General features: G+C 58.9%; 1 protein-coding gene across 1 annotated transcript in view; it reads right to left on the bottom strand.

Annotated features, from left to right (window-relative positions):
• The window catches only part of ABHD12B (abhydrolase domain containing 12B), a 36,673-nt gene extending 26,073 nt beyond the window's left edge, over positions 1-10,600 (bottom strand). Inside the window, exon 1 of the mRNA XM_075926181.2 lies at positions 10,434-10,600. Coding sequence (XP_075782296.2) covers positions 10,434-10,546 — 113 coding nt within the window. The 5' untranslated portion in view covers positions 10,547-10,600. The remainder of the gene's footprint in view (positions 1-10,433) is intronic.
• Positions 10,601-19,692: the final 9,092 nt, after the last annotated feature.

Here is a 19,692-nt window from a genome sequence, read left to right as displayed (position 1 = left end):
ACTTACATGCATGAAAAGTTATGAATATTATTATGTACCAGTACTAACAACAACAAAAGCATGGCTATACTGGGTCAGACCAAAAGTCCATCTAGCGCAGTATCCTGCCTTCCAACAGTCGCCAATGCCAAATGCTTTGAAGAGAATGAACAAAACAAGCAATCAAGTGATCCATCCCATCACCCACTCCCAGCTTCTGGCAAACTGAGGCCAGAGACACCATTCCTAATAGCCACTGATGGACCTATCCTCCATGAATGTATCTAGTTCCTTTGGGAACCCTGTAATAGTCTCGGACAGCACAACATCTTGTGGCAGAGTCCAACAGTCTGGCTGTACATTAGCTCAGTGGTCCCCAACTTTTCGGGGCTGTTGGGCACCCAGGGCGGGGGCCACATGTGCGCCGGGTGCCGGCCACATGTGCGCCGGGTGCCCGGGGCGCAAGAATGGCTCGGACCGGCCCTGGTCACGAGACGGGCGCACATAAATGCCCTGGCAGGCTCCATGGTTCCTGCGGACACAGCATTGGGGACCACTGCATTATCTGAAGAAATACTTCCCTTTGGTTGAAGCCTGCTGCCAATCAATTTCATTGGGTGACCCTTAGTTGTCTTTTAGGAGAAGGAGTAAATAATCTTTCTGTATGTACTACCTCCACCCCAGTGAACATTTTATAGATCTCAATCATATCCCTCACTTCTTAGTCTCTTTTCCAAGCTGAAAATTCCCACTCTTATTGATCACTCCTCATATGGAAGATGTCCCATACTGCTCTTTTCTGTACCTTTTCCTCATTCATTTTTTTTTTTTTTTAGATGAGGCAATCAAATTTGCTCAGTGTTGAAGATACGGGCATACCATGGATTTATACAGAGGCAATGGGATATTTCTGTCTCATCTAGCCACACTGACATATTATCTGTTCAAGTTGATGGCCCAGTCAGGAACATTTAACTCACACCGGGTGATTAAAAAAAAAAAATCTGGTCCCCATCCCACAAGCCTTCCATTCAACACTTTAAGCCAAAATATGGATAATGGCTGCTCGTAGGAGTCAAAACATGCAAGGTCCTTTCTAACGACAAGTAGGGTGGCCAGGTGTCCGGTTTTGAACCAGACAGTCCAGTATTTGAGCTTTCTGTTCAGACACAAATGGAGAAAATAGAAATGAGAAAATCGAAACGTCCGGTATTTTCTAAATAAGACAGAATGTCGATTGTGATGTCATGTCAAGTGTGTCCGGTATTTTTGTTGAAACCCTCTGGCAACCTGACGGCAAGGACAGCGAAGCACTAGACCAGGCATCTGAGGGAAGGTTTAGAATCCCTACCCCTGGAGGTTATTCAAAACAGGCCATGCCCGGATGCTGTGTATAAATGCCTGTCCCCTCCAGCCCTACAATTCACAGAGACCAAAAGACGGGCACCGACCCACTCGAGAGTACAAGGAAACAGCATGACAACTTTGGCAACAGGGAACAGTCACAACTGTTAGGAATTCTCTCAGATACAGGATAGCTCAGTGGCTTGAGCATTGGCCTGCTAAGGATTGAACTCACAACCCTGGGCTTGACGGGGCTATTTAGCAATCCGGGGTAAATCTGTCAGGGATGGTACTTGGTCCTGCCATGAGGGCAGGGACTAGACTCGATGACCTCTTCCAGCTCTCTATGAGATGGGTATATCTCCCTATATTATTAACACACCAAGGGCCCACCAGGAGTCAAGTTTTTGCAGGCCTCTATTATGAGGAGTGAGGTGAAGGAGATGAGGGAGGTTACTTGACGGATGTTTGGGGGAGGCCTCCTCCCACATTTGAGGGGCAGCCGAGGAGAAACCAGGAAGGGGCTTGTTAGAAAGCTTAACAGGTGACACCTCCAGTTGATATCAAGGGCCCTGACAGCTCCATAGCAAACACGACCACAGATAGGCTGGGAATTGACATCCAGGGCCAAATTAACTCTTCGGGGAGCCTGGGGCTTCTAGATATTGGGGGATCCAAGGCTCTGGGGTGGGGCAAAAATTAGGAGGCTGGGGGTTGAGGCGGAAGGGTGGGTGTGGTGCAGGATGTGGAGAGGGCTCTGATTGGGGGTGCAAGCTGTGGAGTGGGGCTGGGGATGAGTAGAGTTGCCAGATGGTTTCAGAAAAAATATCCTCCCCCCCCCAAAAAAAGGACCCAACAGTTGTTAAGCAAAAACAACCACACAAACCACTCCACCCTCCTAGGAAGAGGAGGCCTGTGCTAGAAACAGGACACACGGACGTCATGACTCGCCCAAGCTGACACTGTCTGCTTCACTTCCCCCTTCCATCCCCACCCCCGTCCAAGGTGGCTCAACACAGCCTGCCTGGATAGGCCCCAGCTTCAGAGGGGCTGCAGGGTGGATGCGCCCTTGGGGGGGGGAAAAAAAGTGGGTGCTCAGCAGCCACAGGAAGCTGCCCTCCAATCAGCTCCTCTCTCCGCTGGTGCGCCTGCCAATCAGCTCCTCCCTCTCCCTCGGGGAAGGGGGAGGAGTGAGGGCAGGGGACACTTGGAGAGGAGGGTGGAATGGGCTGGGAAGAGACAGGGTGGGGTTTGGGGCAAGAGGAGGCGGCGGGGGGGGGGCATTGTCTGGGGCAGATCAGGGCCCCAGCCACTCAAAGATAGCACCTGTGCTGGTTTATCTTGTTAGCCTGTGATCTTTGCAGGGCCACGACGGTCTCTTACCATTCCAAGCTGGCACGCTGGGTCCCCACTTTCCACGGGGCCCTCAAGCCAGGACCTGTTCTTAAGCAGCCACCCACCTGCATGCTACCAAAAGGCCGCAAAGTGCTGGCCAGACACTCTTCTGCTCCCGTTTCCTGCCCCGGGCCAGGCTGGAGAGGAATCTCTGCCCCCCTCCCAGCCAGAGGTGCCGACGGATTTGAAAGAGGCTTTTGCAAAAGCCCCAGCGACGCACAAGCCGCCCCGGGCATGGCTGGCCCCTTGGAGAAGCAGTGGCCGTCTTCAGAGAGTGTTTGAACACGGCGGGAGCCTGCAGCCATTACGACCCCAGGTAGAGTTCATGGCAGTTTTCTGCCCACGCCGTCAGCCTGCGCATGCAGCCCCCTGTACTGCAGGCCCCCGTTTATCCGTCTGGTTCGCGCCGCTGCCGCTGAAATGCGCGAACACCCCGGAGAGGATGCACGCGCTCAGAACGCCAGGAGACTTTCCACAGTCCCGCTTTGGGAGGGAAGGGTCACGCCGCCCCTGAGGGCAGGCGGCAGCTCGCAAGCACTTGACGCTGGATCATGATGCAACCGTTGAGTCAGGCACCAGGACTTCCCATGCCACCCCCAGTCCCGCATGAACGGGCATTCCAAGCAGCACGCCCGGCCTGCCCAGGAAACACGGCCCTTTCTGGAGGCCATCCCAGCCTCTGAGGGTGCTGCACGAGCAGGTCCAGGCATTGCAGCAGCACGACAGGATGCTCATGGGAAAGCAAACAAGCTCTTTGCCAAATCAGCCTGGCTCTACTGCTGCTCTCCATGGAGACTGGCTGAATCTCTCTGAGGCTGCCGGAGGGTTTTTCACTCCAGCCCAGCGCCCTGTTAACACCCCAGCTCTGGGAGCGTTATGGAAAGCGGGGGAGAGGGCTCGCTGCTAGAGTACACCCGGCCACAGCCGGCGGTTGAGGGAAGCTAGAAAAGTCCATGGAGTTACGCCCATGGAGGCCATGGCACAACAAACAAGGGTAAAAATTCACTGTCTGGCTAAAACGGAGGGCCGATTTTCCAGGAAGCACGACAGCGTGGGTTTGCGCCAGTGCGGAAAGGAGACACGGAGGAAGAAAGGGACAGTGGCAGGAGACACAAGGCAGGCACAGAGGCAGACGTGGGGTAAACGCTATGGATGGAGGAAGAGTTTTTACAGAAGAAATGGAGACATTCATAATCAGTCTAGACCAGTGGTGGGTCGCCTGTGGCCTACAGGCTGCATGCCATCCATCAGGGTTCCACCTGCGGCCCTGGCACTCCCCCTATGCCCCACACACCAGGGCACTGGAGCCCCGCACTTACTCCTCCTTCCTCCTATCACGCCCAGAGTGCCATTAACAGGCTGAGTCGCGCTGCCTCCCTGCGGCTCCCCCTCCTTCCCAGAGCTTCAACGCCACAAACCGCCTGACTTGAGATGTCACAGGTAACAGGTTTAAAACAAACAAAAGGAAGTTTTTCTTCACACAGTGCAGTCAACCTGTGGAACTCCTTGCCACAGGGTGTTGTGAAGACCAGGAATTTTAACGGGATTCAAAAAAGAACTAGAGACACTCACGGAGGTTAGGGCTACCAATGCCAGGATGGGTAGGAATGGTGCCCCTAGGCTGTTTGTCAGAGGCTGGAAATGGGCGAAGGGGAGGGATCGCTTGATGATTCGCTGTTTGGTTCATCTAGTATAATCATTCTTATGATCTCTACTCGCCTCGCCTCCCACCCTCTCTCCCCCCTCCCCCCCGCACTTTTAGAGTCCTGTCAATCAAGCTCATTCCTTTTCCCTGGCCTAGTTTGGCCCAGTCCTTAGAGCAAAGCCCTGGAGCAGCTGCTGTACTGCATGTGTTTGTGGAGTGCCGAGCACGTCTTGGCGACTACGAATCAAACCAACAACGGCAGCATAGCACCAGAAAGGAGATCAGATGCGCTGGTCGCTCAGAAGCGTGGTAAGAATTGCTCAGACACCAAGAGGAGCCATCGTAGGCAAGACCGACTGCACTGCTGCGCCTACAGCTTGGCTAAGAGTCCATCAGCCTCGCCTGAGTGATGCAAAGCGGAAGCCATCATTAAAGGAGGGGCGGGAAGGAGGCGGAGCGGAAGCAATTATTAAAGGAGTGGGTGAGGGATGTGGAAAAAACAAGATGGCATTGCTAGTCCATGGGAGGGAAGAGGCAAGGAAGCACCGATCAGATGAATACCAGGGAGGATTGTGAAAGCAGAAGCCAGGAGCTCTCTCATGAGCCCGTATTTCCGTGTGATTACTCACAGTCAGCTGCCTTCGATGGCAATCAATCCGACCTGTGCAGTGCAAGCGATCACTCCCCTGAAGCTGACTGAACCTCCATTCCAAAAGAAATACCGTGTCACGGGATTTCTCGCGCATCACCTCCTTATATTTAAGGCTTTCGGGTTTACATGACCCACACACCCCTGCCCCACACACACCCACCCCTGCCCCACACACACACACACCCACCCCTGCCCCACACACACACACACACACACACACACACACCCACCCACCCTCTTCCACAGCAGGGAGGGGATGATCAATTATCCAACACATCCTCTGTGCCTGGCTGGGCCCATGGGACGGACTCGTCTCTTCTGCCTGGCACTGCATCTTGCCAAGGGGGGGCCGAGGGGGGCATGTGGGATCACGACCCTGCCCCAGATGTCACTCAGGACTCACACCAGTACACGGCCAGCAGCTGCCTTTTGGACGCAGGGGAGAAAGGGACAGGGAAGGATGCCCTGACCCGGGTCTTTGTGGAGCGCATCTCTTCCCACCCCCCAGCGCGGAGAAGCAGCTAATGCCAGCAAGCTGCTACTGGCCACCAACATAACCCAGCAGCCTCCTGTCCCCCAGCTACAGTGTGGGCAGCCCCAACGCACCAGGGACCAGCACCAGAGCCTGGCCAGAGAGGTGGCTCCATGGGGAGGGGGCCTAGGGCACAGAGCAACCTTGTGCCTCCTGGGGACAGGGCCCAGAATGGTGTGTGAAGTGGCAGGGGGGGGGGGGTCAGTGGGCAAAGAGGGTGCTAATCCCCTGCCAGAGGTGGGGGGGCTGCTGTGGTGCTTGGGGCAGTAACAGGCCGGAAATCGCTCTCCGTCCCCCCTCCCGAGCTGGAATGCAATGGGGGCTGATGCACCAGCCTGGTCCCACTTGCTGCAGCTTCTCCCCCCCCCCCTTCAGCCACTGGATCACCCCAGTGATGGGGAGGTGGCTAGCAAGGAGGGATCCAGCCAGCAGCAGGTCCCATTGGTACCGAGCAGGGCAGGGCAGGGAGGCAGAAAACACAGGACAACTGGCCCGTTTTAAAGGACGTGTCAGGAGACCCGCAGGAGAGCCTACATACGGGAATGTCCCTTTAAAAACGGGACATCTCGTCACCCTGCCCTTCCACATCGGGTCACCCAAGGATTCAGGAGGACGGAGTCGTTTTAAATCCTTCCTTAGAGTCGCCGGTAGAAGTACCCAGTATGCTCAGAATGTCATAGACAGCATCAAATCAGCAACTGGCTATTATTGGGGGTTGGGCGGCATGCTTTCAGCTCTGCGGGGCTCCTCCGAGCACTGTGCCCCCATTGAAACAGCTTAGCTGCGTTCATGCGACACACAGTCAACCTGTGGAACTCCTTGCCAGAGGATGTGGTGAAGACCAGGACTTTAACAGGGTTCAAAAAAGAGCTAGATACATTCCTGGAGGTTAGGTCCATCAATGGCTATTAGCCAGGATGGGTAGGAATGGGGTCCCCAGCCTCTACTTGTCTGGGGCTGGAAATGGGCGACGGGAGGAATCACTGGACGAAGCCCTGCTCTGTTCACTCCCTCTGGGGTTTCTAGCATTGGCCACAGTCGGCTGACAGGATGCCGGGCTAGATGGACCTTTGCTCTGACCCAGCATGGCCACTGTAACGTAGCAGAATGGACTTGGGGGTACACACCGCAAGCCAAGCTTTCAAACCAGGCAGATAGAGCATGAAGCAAACCCCTGAACACCAGCAGAGGCAGCTACAGTCAGGGCCAGGCTGAGAGGAAATGGCACCCTGGGCAAATTTGTATTTTGCCCCTCCCCCCGCCATGCCCATGGGTGCAGCCCCCCCCCCCGCCTTTGCCTCTGGCCCCTTTGGGCTCCCCAGCCCTCCTGCACCCCAGCGTGACCGGACAGCATGTGTGAAAACTCAGGACAAGGGGAACAGGTGCCTACCAGACGGTCCCTAGACGGACAGGGCATTGCTCTTCAGCCCCTGTGCTCCCCGCCTGCACCCGCATGGGGAAACTGACTCGCACGTGCAGACCAGCTGGCATTGCTTCCCGCCCCCCCCCCAGGCGGCTGGGGAGAGGCAGGTCACTTTCTCCAGCTGGGCTGGGCGAGGGGCAGGCAAGGGCGGCAGTAGCTGATGCTGGGGAGGTGGTGACCTGGAGTACTCAGTATTGCTCCTCGCTCCCCTCCCCACACACAGCCCCCTTGGGGGGCACAGCAGGCTGGGGAACAAGCAGTCTCTGGGCATCACCCCCCCCCCCCTCATGGGCAGGAAACAGGAGAAATCTAGGGAGGCGCAGCAGGGAGCCTTCCCCTTCCTCCAGAGGCACAGCGCCCAGGGCGGGGGAGAGACAGCCAGAGGCATGGGTGGGGCTGCTGGGGAAGGGCACACAGAGCCCAGGGCAGGGAAGGGATGCGGACGGGGGCGCCTGCACAGGGCCCAGGCCATGGAGATGGCTGCCAGCAAAGACGGGGGAGAAGAGGGGGGCATACAGGGCCCGGGAAGGGATGCCAGGGTGGGGGGGACCCCACACAGAGACTGGTGCATGGAGGTGGCTGCCAGCAAGGCGGGGGGGGGGAGCGCATCCTGCACAGGGCCCAGGGTGGGGGAGGGGATGCCAGAGGTAGGGGGGCGCACGCACAGGGCCTGGGGCGGGGGAGGGAAATGCTGGGGGGGCCACACAGGGCCCAGAGGGAATGGCGGGGGGGGGACACACAGGGCCCGGGGGGGGGGGAAGGCAGACAGGGCCCAGGGAGGATGCCAGGTGGGGGGGGCACACGCACAGGACCCGGAGGGGGGGGGCGAGGATGCCCGGGGGGGGCACAGGGCCTGAGCGGGGGGGGAGGATGCCCGGGGGGGCACAGGGCACAAGCAGAGGGGGAGGATGTCGGGGGGGGCACACGGCCCGGGGGGGAGGATGCCCGGGGGGGGCCAGGGCCCGGGGGGGAGAGGATGCCCGGGGGGGGGCCCAGGGCCCGGGGGGGGAGGATGCCCGGGGGGGGGGCACAGGGCCCGGGGGGGGAGGATGCCCGGGGGGGGGCACAGGGCCCGGGGGGGAGAGGATGCCCGGGGGGGGGGGGCGGGGGGGGGCACAGGGCCCGGGGGGGGGGGGAGGAGGGGGACAGGGCCCGGGGGGGGGGAGGATGCCCGGGGGGGGGCACAGGGCCCGGGGGGGGGGGATGCCCGGGGGGGGGGATGCCCGGGGGGGGGGGGCACAGGGCCCGGGGGGGGGGGATGCCCGGGGGGGGGGCACAGGGCCCGGGGGGGGGAGGATGCCCGGGGGGGGGCACAGGGCCCGGGGGGGGGGAGGATGCCCGGGGGGCATAGGGCCCGGGGGGGGGGAGGATGCCCGGGGGGGGCACAGGGCCCGGGGGGGGGAGGATGCCCGGGGGGGGCACAGGGCCCGGGGGGGGGAGGATGCCCGCGGGGGGGCACAGGGCCCGGGGGGGGGGAGGATGCCTGGGGGGGGCACAGGGCCCGGGGGGGGGCACAGGGCCCGGGGGGGGCACAGGGCCCGGGGGGGGGGAGGATGCCCGGGGGGGGCACAGGGCCCGGGGGGGGGAGGGGGGCCGGGGGGGGGGAGGATGCCCGGGGGGGGCACAGGGCCCGGGGGGGGAGGATGCCCGGGGGGGGGGAGGATGCCCGGGGGGGGGGGGAGGATGCCCGGGGGGGGCACAGGGCCCGGGGGGGGGAGGATGCCCGGGGGGGGGGATGCCCGGGGGGGGCACAGGGCCCGGGGGGGGAGGATGCCCGGGGGGGGCACAGGGCCCGGGGGGGGGGGGAGGATGCCCGGGGGGGGCACAGGGCCCGGGGGGGGGAGGATGCCCGGGGGGGGGAGGATGCCCGGGGGGGGGGCACAGGGCCCGGGGGGGGCACAGGGCCCGGGGGGGGGGGGAGGATGCCCGGGGGGGGGCACAGGGCCCGGGGGGGGAGGATGCCCGGGGGGGAAGGAGGGGGGGGGAGGATGCTCGGGGGGGGCACAGGGCCCGGGGGGGGAGGATGCCCGGGGGGGGCACAGGGCCCGGGGGGGAAGAAGGGGGGGGGAGGATGCTCGGGGGGGGGGGGCACAGGGCCCGGGGGGGGGGAGGATGCCCGGGGGGCACAGGGCCCGGGGGGGGAGGATGCTCGGGGGGGGCACAGGGCCCGGGGGGGGAGGATGCCCGGGGGGGGCACAGGGCCCGGGGGGGGAGGATGCCCGGGGGGGGCACAGGGCCCGGGGGGAGGGGGGGGGAGGATGCTCGGGGGGGGCACAGGGCCCGGGGGGGGAGGATGCCCGGGGGGCACAGGGCCCGGGGGGGGAGGATGCCCGGGGGGGGCAGGGCCCGGGGGGGAGGGCCCGGGGGGGGAAGGAGAGAGGGGGAGGATGCTCGGGGGGGGGCACAGGGCCCGGGGGGGGAGGATGCCCTGGGGGGCACAGGGCCCGGGGGGGGAGGATGCTCGGGGGGGGCACAGGGCCCGGGGGGGGAGGATGCCCGGGGGGCACAGGGCCCGGGGGGGGGGGGGAGGGGGGGGAGGATGCTCGGGGGGGGGGGCACAGGGCCCGGGGGGGGAGGATGCCCGGGGGGGGGCACAGGGCCCGGGGGGGGAGGATGCTCAGGGGGGGCACAGGGCCCGGGGGGGGAGGATGCCCGGGGGGGGCACAGGGCCCGGGGGGGGAGGAGGGGGGGGAGGATGCTCGGGGGGGGGCACAGGGCCCGGGGGGGGAGGATGCCCGGGGGGCACAGGGCCCGGGGGGGGGAGGATGCCCGGGGGGCACAGGGCCCGGGGGGGGGGAAGGAGGGGGGGGAGGATGCTCGGGGGGGGCACAGGGCCCGGGGGGGGGAGGATGCCCGGGGGGCACAGGGCCCGGGGGGGGGGAGGATGCCCGGGGGGGGCACAGGGCCCGGGGGGGGGGGAGGATGCCCGGGGGGGGGGCACACGGGGCCCGGGGGGGAAGGAGGGGGGGGAGGATGCTCGGGGGGGGCCACAGGGCCCGGGGGGGGGGAGGATGCCCGGGGGGGGCACAGGGCCCGGGGGGGGAGGATGCCCGGGGGGGGGGCACAAGGCCCGGGGGGGGGGGAGGATGCCCGGGGGGGGACGATGCCCGGGGGGGGCACAGGGCCCGGGGGGGAGGATGCCCGGGGGGGGGGGAGGATGCCCGGGGGGGGGCACAGGGCCCGGGGGGGGGGATGCCGGGGGGGGGAGGATGCCCGGGGGGGGCCCGGGGGGGGCACAGGGCCCGGGGGGGGATGCCCGGGGGGGGAGGATGCCGGGGGGGGGGGGGGATGCCCGGGGGGGGGAGGATGCCCGGGGGGGGGCACAGGGCCCGGGGGGGAGGATGCCCGGGGGGGAGGATGCCCGGGGGGGGGGCACAGGGCCCGGGGGGGGCACAGGGCCCGGGGGGGGGGGGGGGGGGGGGGGGGGAGGATGCCCGGGGGGGGGCACAGGGCCGGGACTTACCGCCTGGGCCGCGGGAGGGCCGCGGGGGGGTCTCCAGCCGCGCGCGGCGGGGGGGGCCCCTCCCCCTGGGGCCCGGGCGACGGCGCGTCCCCGCGCTCGCTGCGCCGCTTCATCCTGCGCTCTGCGCGCCCCGCGCCCGCTGCCTTCTCCGCGACACCGGCGGGGGCGGGGCCGGGCCGGCTTGGACACGCCCCCTCCGCGCCCTGGCCAATAGCACCTGTCGGGGCCGGCTTGGACACGCCCCCTCCGCACTCTGGCCAGTGGCGCATGTCAGGGGCGGGGCCAGAGCGACTTGGACACGCCCCTTTCGCACCTTTTCCTGACGTACGTGCCAGGAAGGCGGGGCGATAACTCGCTCGGCCCCGCCCCCCGCCCTTGTCTCTTGCCTGACCCCTGCAGGCCGCTGCTGCTCCGGGCCGGGGGCGGGGCTGGCTGTGATGGGGTGGGGGGCTGGGGGGCGGGGCTGGCTGGGATGGGGCGGGGGGGGCTGGGGGCGGGACTGGCTGTGATGGGGCGGGGGGGGGGGGGGGGCGGGGCTGGCTGTGATGGGGTGGGGGGCTGGGGGCGGGGCTGGCTGTGATGGGGCGGGGGAGCTGGGGGCGGGGCTGGCTGTGATGGGGTGGGGGGCTGGGGGCGGGGCTGGCTGTGATGGGGTGGGGGGCTGGGGGCGGGGCTGGCTGTGATGGGGCAGGGCTGGCTGTGATGGGGCGGGGGGCTGGGGGCGGGACTGGCTGTGATGGGGTGGGGGGGGGGCTGGGGGCGGGACTGGCTGTGATGGGGCGGGGGGGGGCTGGGGGGGGCGGGGCTGGCTGTGATGGGGTGGGGGGCTGGGGGCGGGGCTGGCTGTGATGGGGCAGGGCTGGCTGTGATGGGGCTGGGGGCTGGGCTGGGGGTGGGGGGCGGGGCTGGCTGTGATGGGGCTGGGGGTTGGGGGTGGGGCTGGCTGTGATGGGGCGGGGGGGCTGGGGGCGGGGCTGGCTGTGATGGGGTGGGGGGCTGGGGGCGGGGCTGGCTGTGATGGGGCAGGGCTGGCTGTGATGGGGCTGGGGGCTGGGGGCGGGGCTGGCTGTGATGGGGCTGGGGGGCAGGGCTGGCTGTGATGGGGCTGGGGGTTGGGGGTGGGGCTGGCTGTGATGGGGCTGGGGGCTGGGTCCCCCAGCCTTGCCCTCCCACGCCCCACATCCTGCTTCCGCGCCATCCCACCCTCTGCTGCCCCTGCTTGGCCCCCCCCCCCATGCCCCAGCCCCTCTTTGCAACCTGGGCTGGGGGCAGAGGCCCTTGCCAGCCGCGGCCCAAGCGCCCGGCCAAGCAGCGTTGTGTCCAAGCCTGAGGTCACTGGCACCAGCCACACGGACATGGAAAAGCAAGACGCATGGTCGCTGACGTCTTCCGCTAAATATAACTGGGAACCGAAGGGGGCGGGGGGGTCTCTACGATGTTTGCAACCTTCTAGCTTATGAAATGGACATTCGGATCACTTGTGTCACAACCAAAACTGGAGCAGAGGGCAGCGTAACCCCAGCCGGTTTATATAAATAGATTGGGGACCAGCGCCTGTCAACACACAAATGAAACTTGACTCTCACTTGAGTCATAAAATGAACAATACAGCCCAGCCAACCGGCCATGCGGGAAACAGGAAACCCACGTGTGCTTGGGCCGGGGAACACTCTGGAAATGTAGGTAAACTCGGGAGTATAACTTGGCTAGCACACACCGTGGCACTGAAATATCTTGATGCAATGTTTAGTTAACTGGGATTCATTACAGATACAATCTGGCTCCTGGAGCTAGATCTCTGTATCCTGCCAAAATACACCCAGTAGTAAAGATGTTGAAGGTGCATCTACCCAGCTGTCAAGAGATGTGATTGGAGCAGAGGCAGGTAGAAGATTGCTACCTTGGCTGGAACTAGATGAAAGCTAGCTCGGGCATGCCATCGGAGCTCCTGACCCCGGTCGACAGAACCTGAGTAACTTCACAGCACTATCACTGTGCTCACCAAGCAAGCGAAGACTCGGAAAGGTTTTTAATAAGACATGCAAATGAGCGTGGTGGCTTGAGTAGCTGAGGCGATCGTGTCTGGACTTCAGAATGCAGAATTAGTTTCCGTTGTGGACAGAAACCAAGAGTTTGAGCTGATCGGATAGATACAAGGGGAATTGAAGGTGCAGAGTTTTGCATTTCGTGCATCAAGTCAGACCTACCCAACAAAGGTAGAAGCAAATGGACAAATAAATTAAAAGCCCCCGTATCATGGCCGACAGCCAGGTACCAACCATTCTTTCCCAAGGTCCCACCCTCATTCCCCCTCTCCCCTGAAGCCAACAGGGGCTCTTTGTTCAATAAGTGACTCAGGCCAGCTGGCAGCCTGGGGCAGCTTGTCCAGAGGAGGCTTGGGCCAGCCAGCAGCCAGGCTCAGGCTGGCCCGGAGGGTGGAGCTGATGCTCAGGGCCAGCCAGAGGCCTAGGAGGTTGGGCCAGCCTGTGCAGCTGGAGTGGGCTGGCCTGTGTCCCAGGAATCAGGGCAGCTGACACAGACGGCTGGTGCTTGGGATGTTTTAGCCAAGCTCAGTGTGTGTGCGGAGGGGGTGGAGCCAGGGCCGACTTATCCATTAGGAACAGTAGGCCCAGTGCCTAGGGCCCACGATACTTTTAGGGGCCCACGACAATGTTTTAATTTCTTTTAAAATCAGAAGAAAAAAATGAACTTTTAGGGTCGAAGAAAATGTTTTAATTTGTTTCTCACATCAGAAAAAAACAAAACTTTTAGGGCCCACGAAAATCTATTAAATTTTGCCTAAAACAGAAAAAAAATAAAATGTTGAAGTAATTAAAGTTATATCAAAAATAATTGTTAATGTTTTTTCTTAATGGAGGAGGGAGCCCACGAAAGTCATAATGCGGCCCTGGGTGGAGCAATGTGGAGAAATCCCTGTGATATTATACTTTGTATTAAGATCTTGTCCTTTTAGAACAATCTTTAAGTGTTCTTATAGAATCTCTGTCACATTTCTCCTATAACTTTGTATTAAGATATCTAGATCTTGTAAGAAAAAATGTCTTTAGAGCTCTCGCCTTTCCTTGATTGCCCTCATGAGATGAACAAGGTGTGAATGGAGAATGAAAGGGGAGCACCTCCAGCAGCAGTTGCAAGGGTGGAGAAGGTCTGGGAGCCAGATCTAAGACAATCCCTGCAAAGTGAGCTCATTAAGGAGACTGGACAGACAGACGCCTCTGGAGTCAAGCAGCAAGTGCCTGCCCTTGGAAGAAGTCTCTTTGAAGCAGCATTAAGAAAGGCCAGGTGATGACTAATTGGCTGCATGAGAGGGATAAATAGGAGGCATCTTGCAGAGGGATCCCGGGTTTTCGTCTTGTCAACATGGGAGCATCGATCCGGATCGGCAGAAGCCCGGCTCCACCCCCTCCCCCATCTAACTCACCTGGCCAGTGCAGTTAGGGGGAGCAACTTTTGGTAACAACAAGATGGAGTGTGCTTGTGTGTGTGTGAGTGCATGAGTGTGATGTGTCATATGCATAGGATAAGTATTGATTATTCTATGTGTGTTCAATAAATGTGGCATGTTGCTTTATCCCTCTGAAAAAGATCCCGAGTACTTCTATTAAGTACAACAGAGCTTGGAGTTCTGGTGGGCGAGGGGGGCAGAAGGAGTCAGGTAGGAATGAGACCTCACTCAAGTGGATGGGGAGGAACTGGAGCCTAGCCTCCCCAATGGGGGGGGGGCAGTCATGCACCACCCATACCCAGACAGAGGCTTTACAGTGCCTCATGGGCCTGTTACCATCCCTAATATGTCAAAAGGGAATGCCCTTGGACGTCAATACAAAATGGGACTGCGATGACAGGAGAAAAGCTTTGGGTAACTTAAAAAGCTGCCCCAGAAGTACCTGTCCTGAAATATTTGGGGCTTAATTTAGTCAGTCCCGCTTCACATGTGTTTGGGGCAGTCCTCCGGGCAGGACGCCCAGTTAGCGGCGCTAGCTTGCACGCAGAACAGTGCTCAGATTGCAAAAGAAAAGCCACCGTCTTTGGCGGTAAACCCTGCCGTAAGTATGTTCACGGGCAGAAGTTAATGGAAAGAAAGCACGGACCTTTGCAAGACAGATCACAGAAACCACTGTGCAAAGCGCTTCTGGACTTTACAAAGTGACCATAAAACAGCAGAGGTATTCATTAAATCTGATCCAGTGGAACCTGTAACGCTGCACAGTCTTTCAAATCCAAATAGTTCGGACCGACTCTCATTATAATACCAGTCAGCATCTATTATTTGAGGATACAATACTGTGGTCCAGAAGTATCTGAATACCTGCCATGTAAAATCAGCGGTAATAGTGTATTAATGGCATAAGATCAGAAATGATCATCTGAATATGGAGAATGATAAGATCAGAGCCCATGATTTCTATTCTGCTCAGGCATGCTGCCAGCGAAGATAAGGCGTCTGACTGTGAAACCTGCAATATATTCAGGAGACAGTATGCAAGAGCCACTGAAATCACACGGGATTGTAACAAGTCCACTTGACCCTGGGGGAACCCCGGGTTACAGTGTTTAGAATCAGGACAACATCATCACACCAAGGAAGATAAAAAGCGGATGAAACACAAATGGATCTTTCACGGATAAAGGCTGTGAATACGATTGCGTCAATACTCATATGAACAGTTCATAGGATCACTGAAAAGTAAGGTTGGAAGGAAGATCATCTGTACCAGTCCCCTGCGCTGAGGCAGGGCCAAGTACACCTCGACCATATGATAGAGGTCTATAAAATCATGAGTGGTGTGGAGAGAGTGAATAAAAAAAAGTTATTTATTAGTTCCCATAATCAAAGAACTAGAGGACACCAAATGAAGTTAATGGGTAGCAGGTTTAAAACTAATAAAAGAAAGTTCTTCTTCACACCGCGTGCAGTCAACCTGTGGAACTCCTTGCCAAAGGAGGCTGTGAAAGCTAGGACTATGATACAGTTTAAAGCGAAGCTAGATAATTTCATGGAGGTTAGGTCCATAAAAGGCTATTAGCCAGGGGATAAAATGGTGTCCTTGGCCTCTGTTTGTCACAGGCTGGAAAAGGATGGCAGGAGACAAATCGCTTGATCATTGTCTTCGGTCCACCCCCTTGGGGCACCTGGTGCTGGCCACTGTCGGCAGACAGGCTACTGGGCTAGATGGACCTTTGGTCTGACCCAGTACGGCCGTTCTTATGTTCTTATGTTCTTACCATCTGCCTTGTTTTGGGGTGCAATTCTGACTAGCAAGGGGATCTGTCATGGCATGTCCAGGAACCAAGTGCCTTACAATGCTGTGCTGCTTTGGCTCCCTGCCTGGATGCTCCCACCGGCATCCTAACACGCGCTGCGTGTTAAGCAGGAATGCAGACTCCAGCAGCCTGCTAACCACAGCCATACTCTGGATCCACCCGGCTTAGCTACTATTAGCCAAGAGACCTCAGTCCTGAATATTCCCATAATGCGCCCTGGCGTGTCCCGTTCCGAACACTCTGAGCAGTAAATCCGGTCCGTTTGCTCCACTAGAGAAACAAAAGCACATTACAGCTGGGGTGACTTTGCCCTTCCCTTCAAACACAGCACTGAGCTGGTTTAATTGAAAAAATAAAAGAAGATTATTAACCAAAGGACGTAGGCGAAGAGATGCCAAAGAGAAGGAGCAAAGCGAGGGTTACAAACAAACAAAAGTAAACGTGCTTTGTGATGGCTCAGGCCTAAGTTAACGAGCGGGAGTCTTTGGCGAGGAAACTGCCTGGAACTATCTTCCACTCCCAGACTTCGCTCCCTCAACCCAAGAACCCATCTTTCGCAGCTTGCGAGAGCCCTGGTCCCTGTGTCTGCTGCTGATGGATTCCAAGACGGCTGCTTCGCTCCCACACGTTCCCGAACTCAGAGTCTTCTCCTCAGCCTCATGCTGTTCTTCCTTTTCCCTCCTGCTGGTTCATACAGAGTCATAGGGTACGTCTAGACTACATGCCTCTGTCGCCAGAGGCATGTAGATTAGGCTACCCAACACAGTAAAATGAAGCGGCGATTTAAATAATCCCCGCTTCATTTAAATTTACATGGCTGCCACGCTGAGTCGACAAACAGCTGATCAGCTGTGTGTCGGCTCAGCGCGATAGACTGGACACTCCCGTGCCGACATCAAAGGTATTTGTCGACCACCCAGTTAAACCTCCTGGGATGAGGCATACCTGGGTGGTTGACAAATACCTTTGATGTCGGCAGGGGAGCGTCCAGACTATCGCGCTGAGCCGACACACAGCTGATCAGCTGTGTGTCGACTCAGCGCGGCAGCCGTGTAAATTTAAATGAAGCAGCGATTATTTAAATCACCGCTTCATTTTACTGTGTCGGGTAGCCTAATCTACATGCTTCTGGCGACAGAGGCATGTAGTCTAGACGTACCCACAGAATCATAGAATACTAGCACTGGAAGGACCTCGAGAGGTCATCAAGTCCCGTCCCCTGCTGTAAATGGGGCACTCATTGGTCTGATTTCACAATGCTACCTTCCCTCCCAGGAGAGAAATGTGTTTCTCCCTGGGTTTGGTTACAGCATAATGTCACTGAGTATCCATTTTGCCTCAGAGAGTGTAATGCAAAGATGTCACAATGGTATGAACCACCCGTGTGATTCATTGGTACTCGATACTCTTTTTTAATACGGTGCCAACGAAGGGTTCTGGGGTCGGCAGACCCCCGTCTAGACTGCCGCGCTGTGCCAACAATCAGCTGATCGGCACAGCGCAGTGGCCGTTTTGATTTAAATGAAGCGGTGATTATTTAAATCTCTGCTTCATTTCCCTTTGTCGTCCTGCCTAACCTACATGGCTCCATCAACAGAGCCATGTAGTCTAGACACGCCCAGGGTGTCCTTGGATGGATGAAATTGGTTTTCAGTAACCACTTGTCATGAAGTCCAGCATCTTGGTGGTGAAATAAGCACTAGAGTGCCTAAAAAGGCTGCAGTTGGGACTTCTTGGTAGCCACTGTGGGGAGATCAAAGTTTGCCTTTGTTACTGGCTTGGTATATCTAATGGTAGAACAACCCTCAGTTTGGGGCGTTGTCACATTATTGGGTTTTCATGTGAGTATGCAGATCATTGTTGCACCTACTGGTGTGTGTTTGCCCCAAATTCGGTGCACAGTAGGCCATGTGAGGTGTCACATGAAAGCTTATGCGGTGCTGACTCTGTCTTGGCCACGCATGTACTTGTATGATCGGTGTGTGTAAAGTTAAGACTGTGGGCTTCGTGTTTATATTTTACGTGTTTTCTGTCTGGGAGACAGCTGTAGATGTCAATCACCTACTGCGAGGGACGGTTGTTCAGTGCTGCAGGGACAGTGGCTCTGAAGGGCTGCCAATTGACACCTGAGGAGCACACAATGGCCCTTTGCCTGAGGACGACACAGCTGGATACTCCATGGCTCCTGGCCTAGAAAGGACACAGCCTGGTGTGGTGGTCATGTGACCAGCACCTAGGAGAACAATGGATTTCCTGCCACGTGGGCAAGGTTATAAAAGGATCCCGAGGGCGCCTCCCTCTCGCCTTCGCTCCTGCTGTCCACTCCAGAAACGCCTTTGCTAGGGACAGAGGGCCCAGAAGGACTCGTGGACCCATCCTAACATAGGATGTGCACCAGAGACTTTTAAGCCGGCAGTTTGTTACAGCTCTGCTAAGAGCCTGCATCAAGCACTTGGCCACTGACGTATGGAATGTGCTTTGCTTTAACAATCCGACTCTCAACCTTTTTGTTCTTTTATTAATAAACCTTTAGGCTGTGTCTACACTGGCATGAATTTCCGGAAATGCTTAAAACGGAATACTATTCCGTTTTCAGTTTTTCCGGAAAAGGAGCGTCTACATTGGCAGGCTGCTTTTCCAGAAAAGCCCTTTTTCCGGAAAAGCGTCTGTGGCCAATGTAGACGCGCTTTTCCGGAAAAGAGCCCCGATCGCCATTTTCACGATTGGGGCTTTTTTCCGGAAAAGACTACTGGGCTGTCTACACTGGCCCTTTTCCAGAACAGTGTTCCGGAATAAGGACTTATGCCCGAGCGGGAGCAGAATAGTTTTTCCGGAATAGCGGCTGATTTTGTACAGTAGAGCGTCGTTGCTTTTCCGGAAATTCAAGGGCCAGTGTAGACAGCTCGCAGCTTATTCTGGAAAAGTGGCTGATTTTCCGGAATAAGTGGCCCAGTGTAGACACAGCCTTAGAGTTTAGATTCTAAAGGGCTGGCCCAGCGGGCTCTTGTGGGTAAGATCCGCGGTATAAATTGACCTGGGATTGTGGCTGGTAGCTTTGGGACTGGGAGAACCTGTTCGAAGTTGGTGAGATTGGTTCCATCGCCTCTCACCTGGATAAAACGCGGTGCTGGTTGTGGCCCAGGGAAAGCTGGAGTGTCCAAGAGGATTTGCTTGTGCAGCTTCTTGCTAGCCAGCTGCAGTGCTCCGGGTGACTGGTTGGGTGCCGTACAGGAGGGACCCCCAGTCTTGGAGGGTAAGTAATCTTGGGTTTGCCCTGATTTGACCCAAACAACCTGACATATTACAGCCATCTATCCTATTTCTCAGCAGCTGGTCCTGGATCTAGGGCTGCTCGTTTTCACCCAGAACATCTGGCTGAAAATGGAACCTGGCAGGATCCAGTCAGCACAGCTGACCAGACGAAAATCCAGTGGGCTGCAATAACAGGTTTCTGCCCCTGGGCGTGGCAGGGAACGGGAAGAGCAGCAGCTGAGGCTGGAGTCACATCGAAGGGCTGCTCTCGGCTCAGCTGCTGATGCTTCACAGAGCAGTGGCCGGCTTCCAGCTGGGCGCAAAGTGGTAGTTGTCTGCCGCCTGTTCTGCCCCACTGTACCCCAATTGCCCCAGGGAGAGAAGACATCCCCAGCCCTCTCTCACTGCAGCAGCCTGGGATCAGGAGAGAAGAGCCTCTCCATGTCTGGTGTAGCTGCAGCAGGCACAGCCGGGGGAGGGGTGCATGTTCCCAGCTTGGGGACAGACAGAGAGACAGCAGACAAACTCCCTTACATATATAGTAGGTAGCTATCCCTTTCTCCACCCCTGGCCCCTGCTGCTCTAATGGGGTTAGAGCAGTTTCAGTCTCCATCTCTGGCCCCTGTGGTCACTCTACAGTATAACTGTCCCTGCTACCACATCCCTCCTTTTCCATGTCATGAGGAACAATCGCATTCCAGGCACATCCCATTGTCCTATC

This window comes from Pelodiscus sinensis, chromosome 5 (genome assembly GCF_052426305.1).
Source record: "Pelodiscus sinensis isolate ZL-2025 chromosome 5, ASM5242630v1, whole genome shotgun sequence".
Classification (NCBI taxonomy): Eukaryota; Metazoa; Chordata; order Testudines; family Trionychidae; genus Pelodiscus; species Pelodiscus sinensis.
This window is presented reverse-complemented; position numbering and strand designations above follow the sequence as displayed.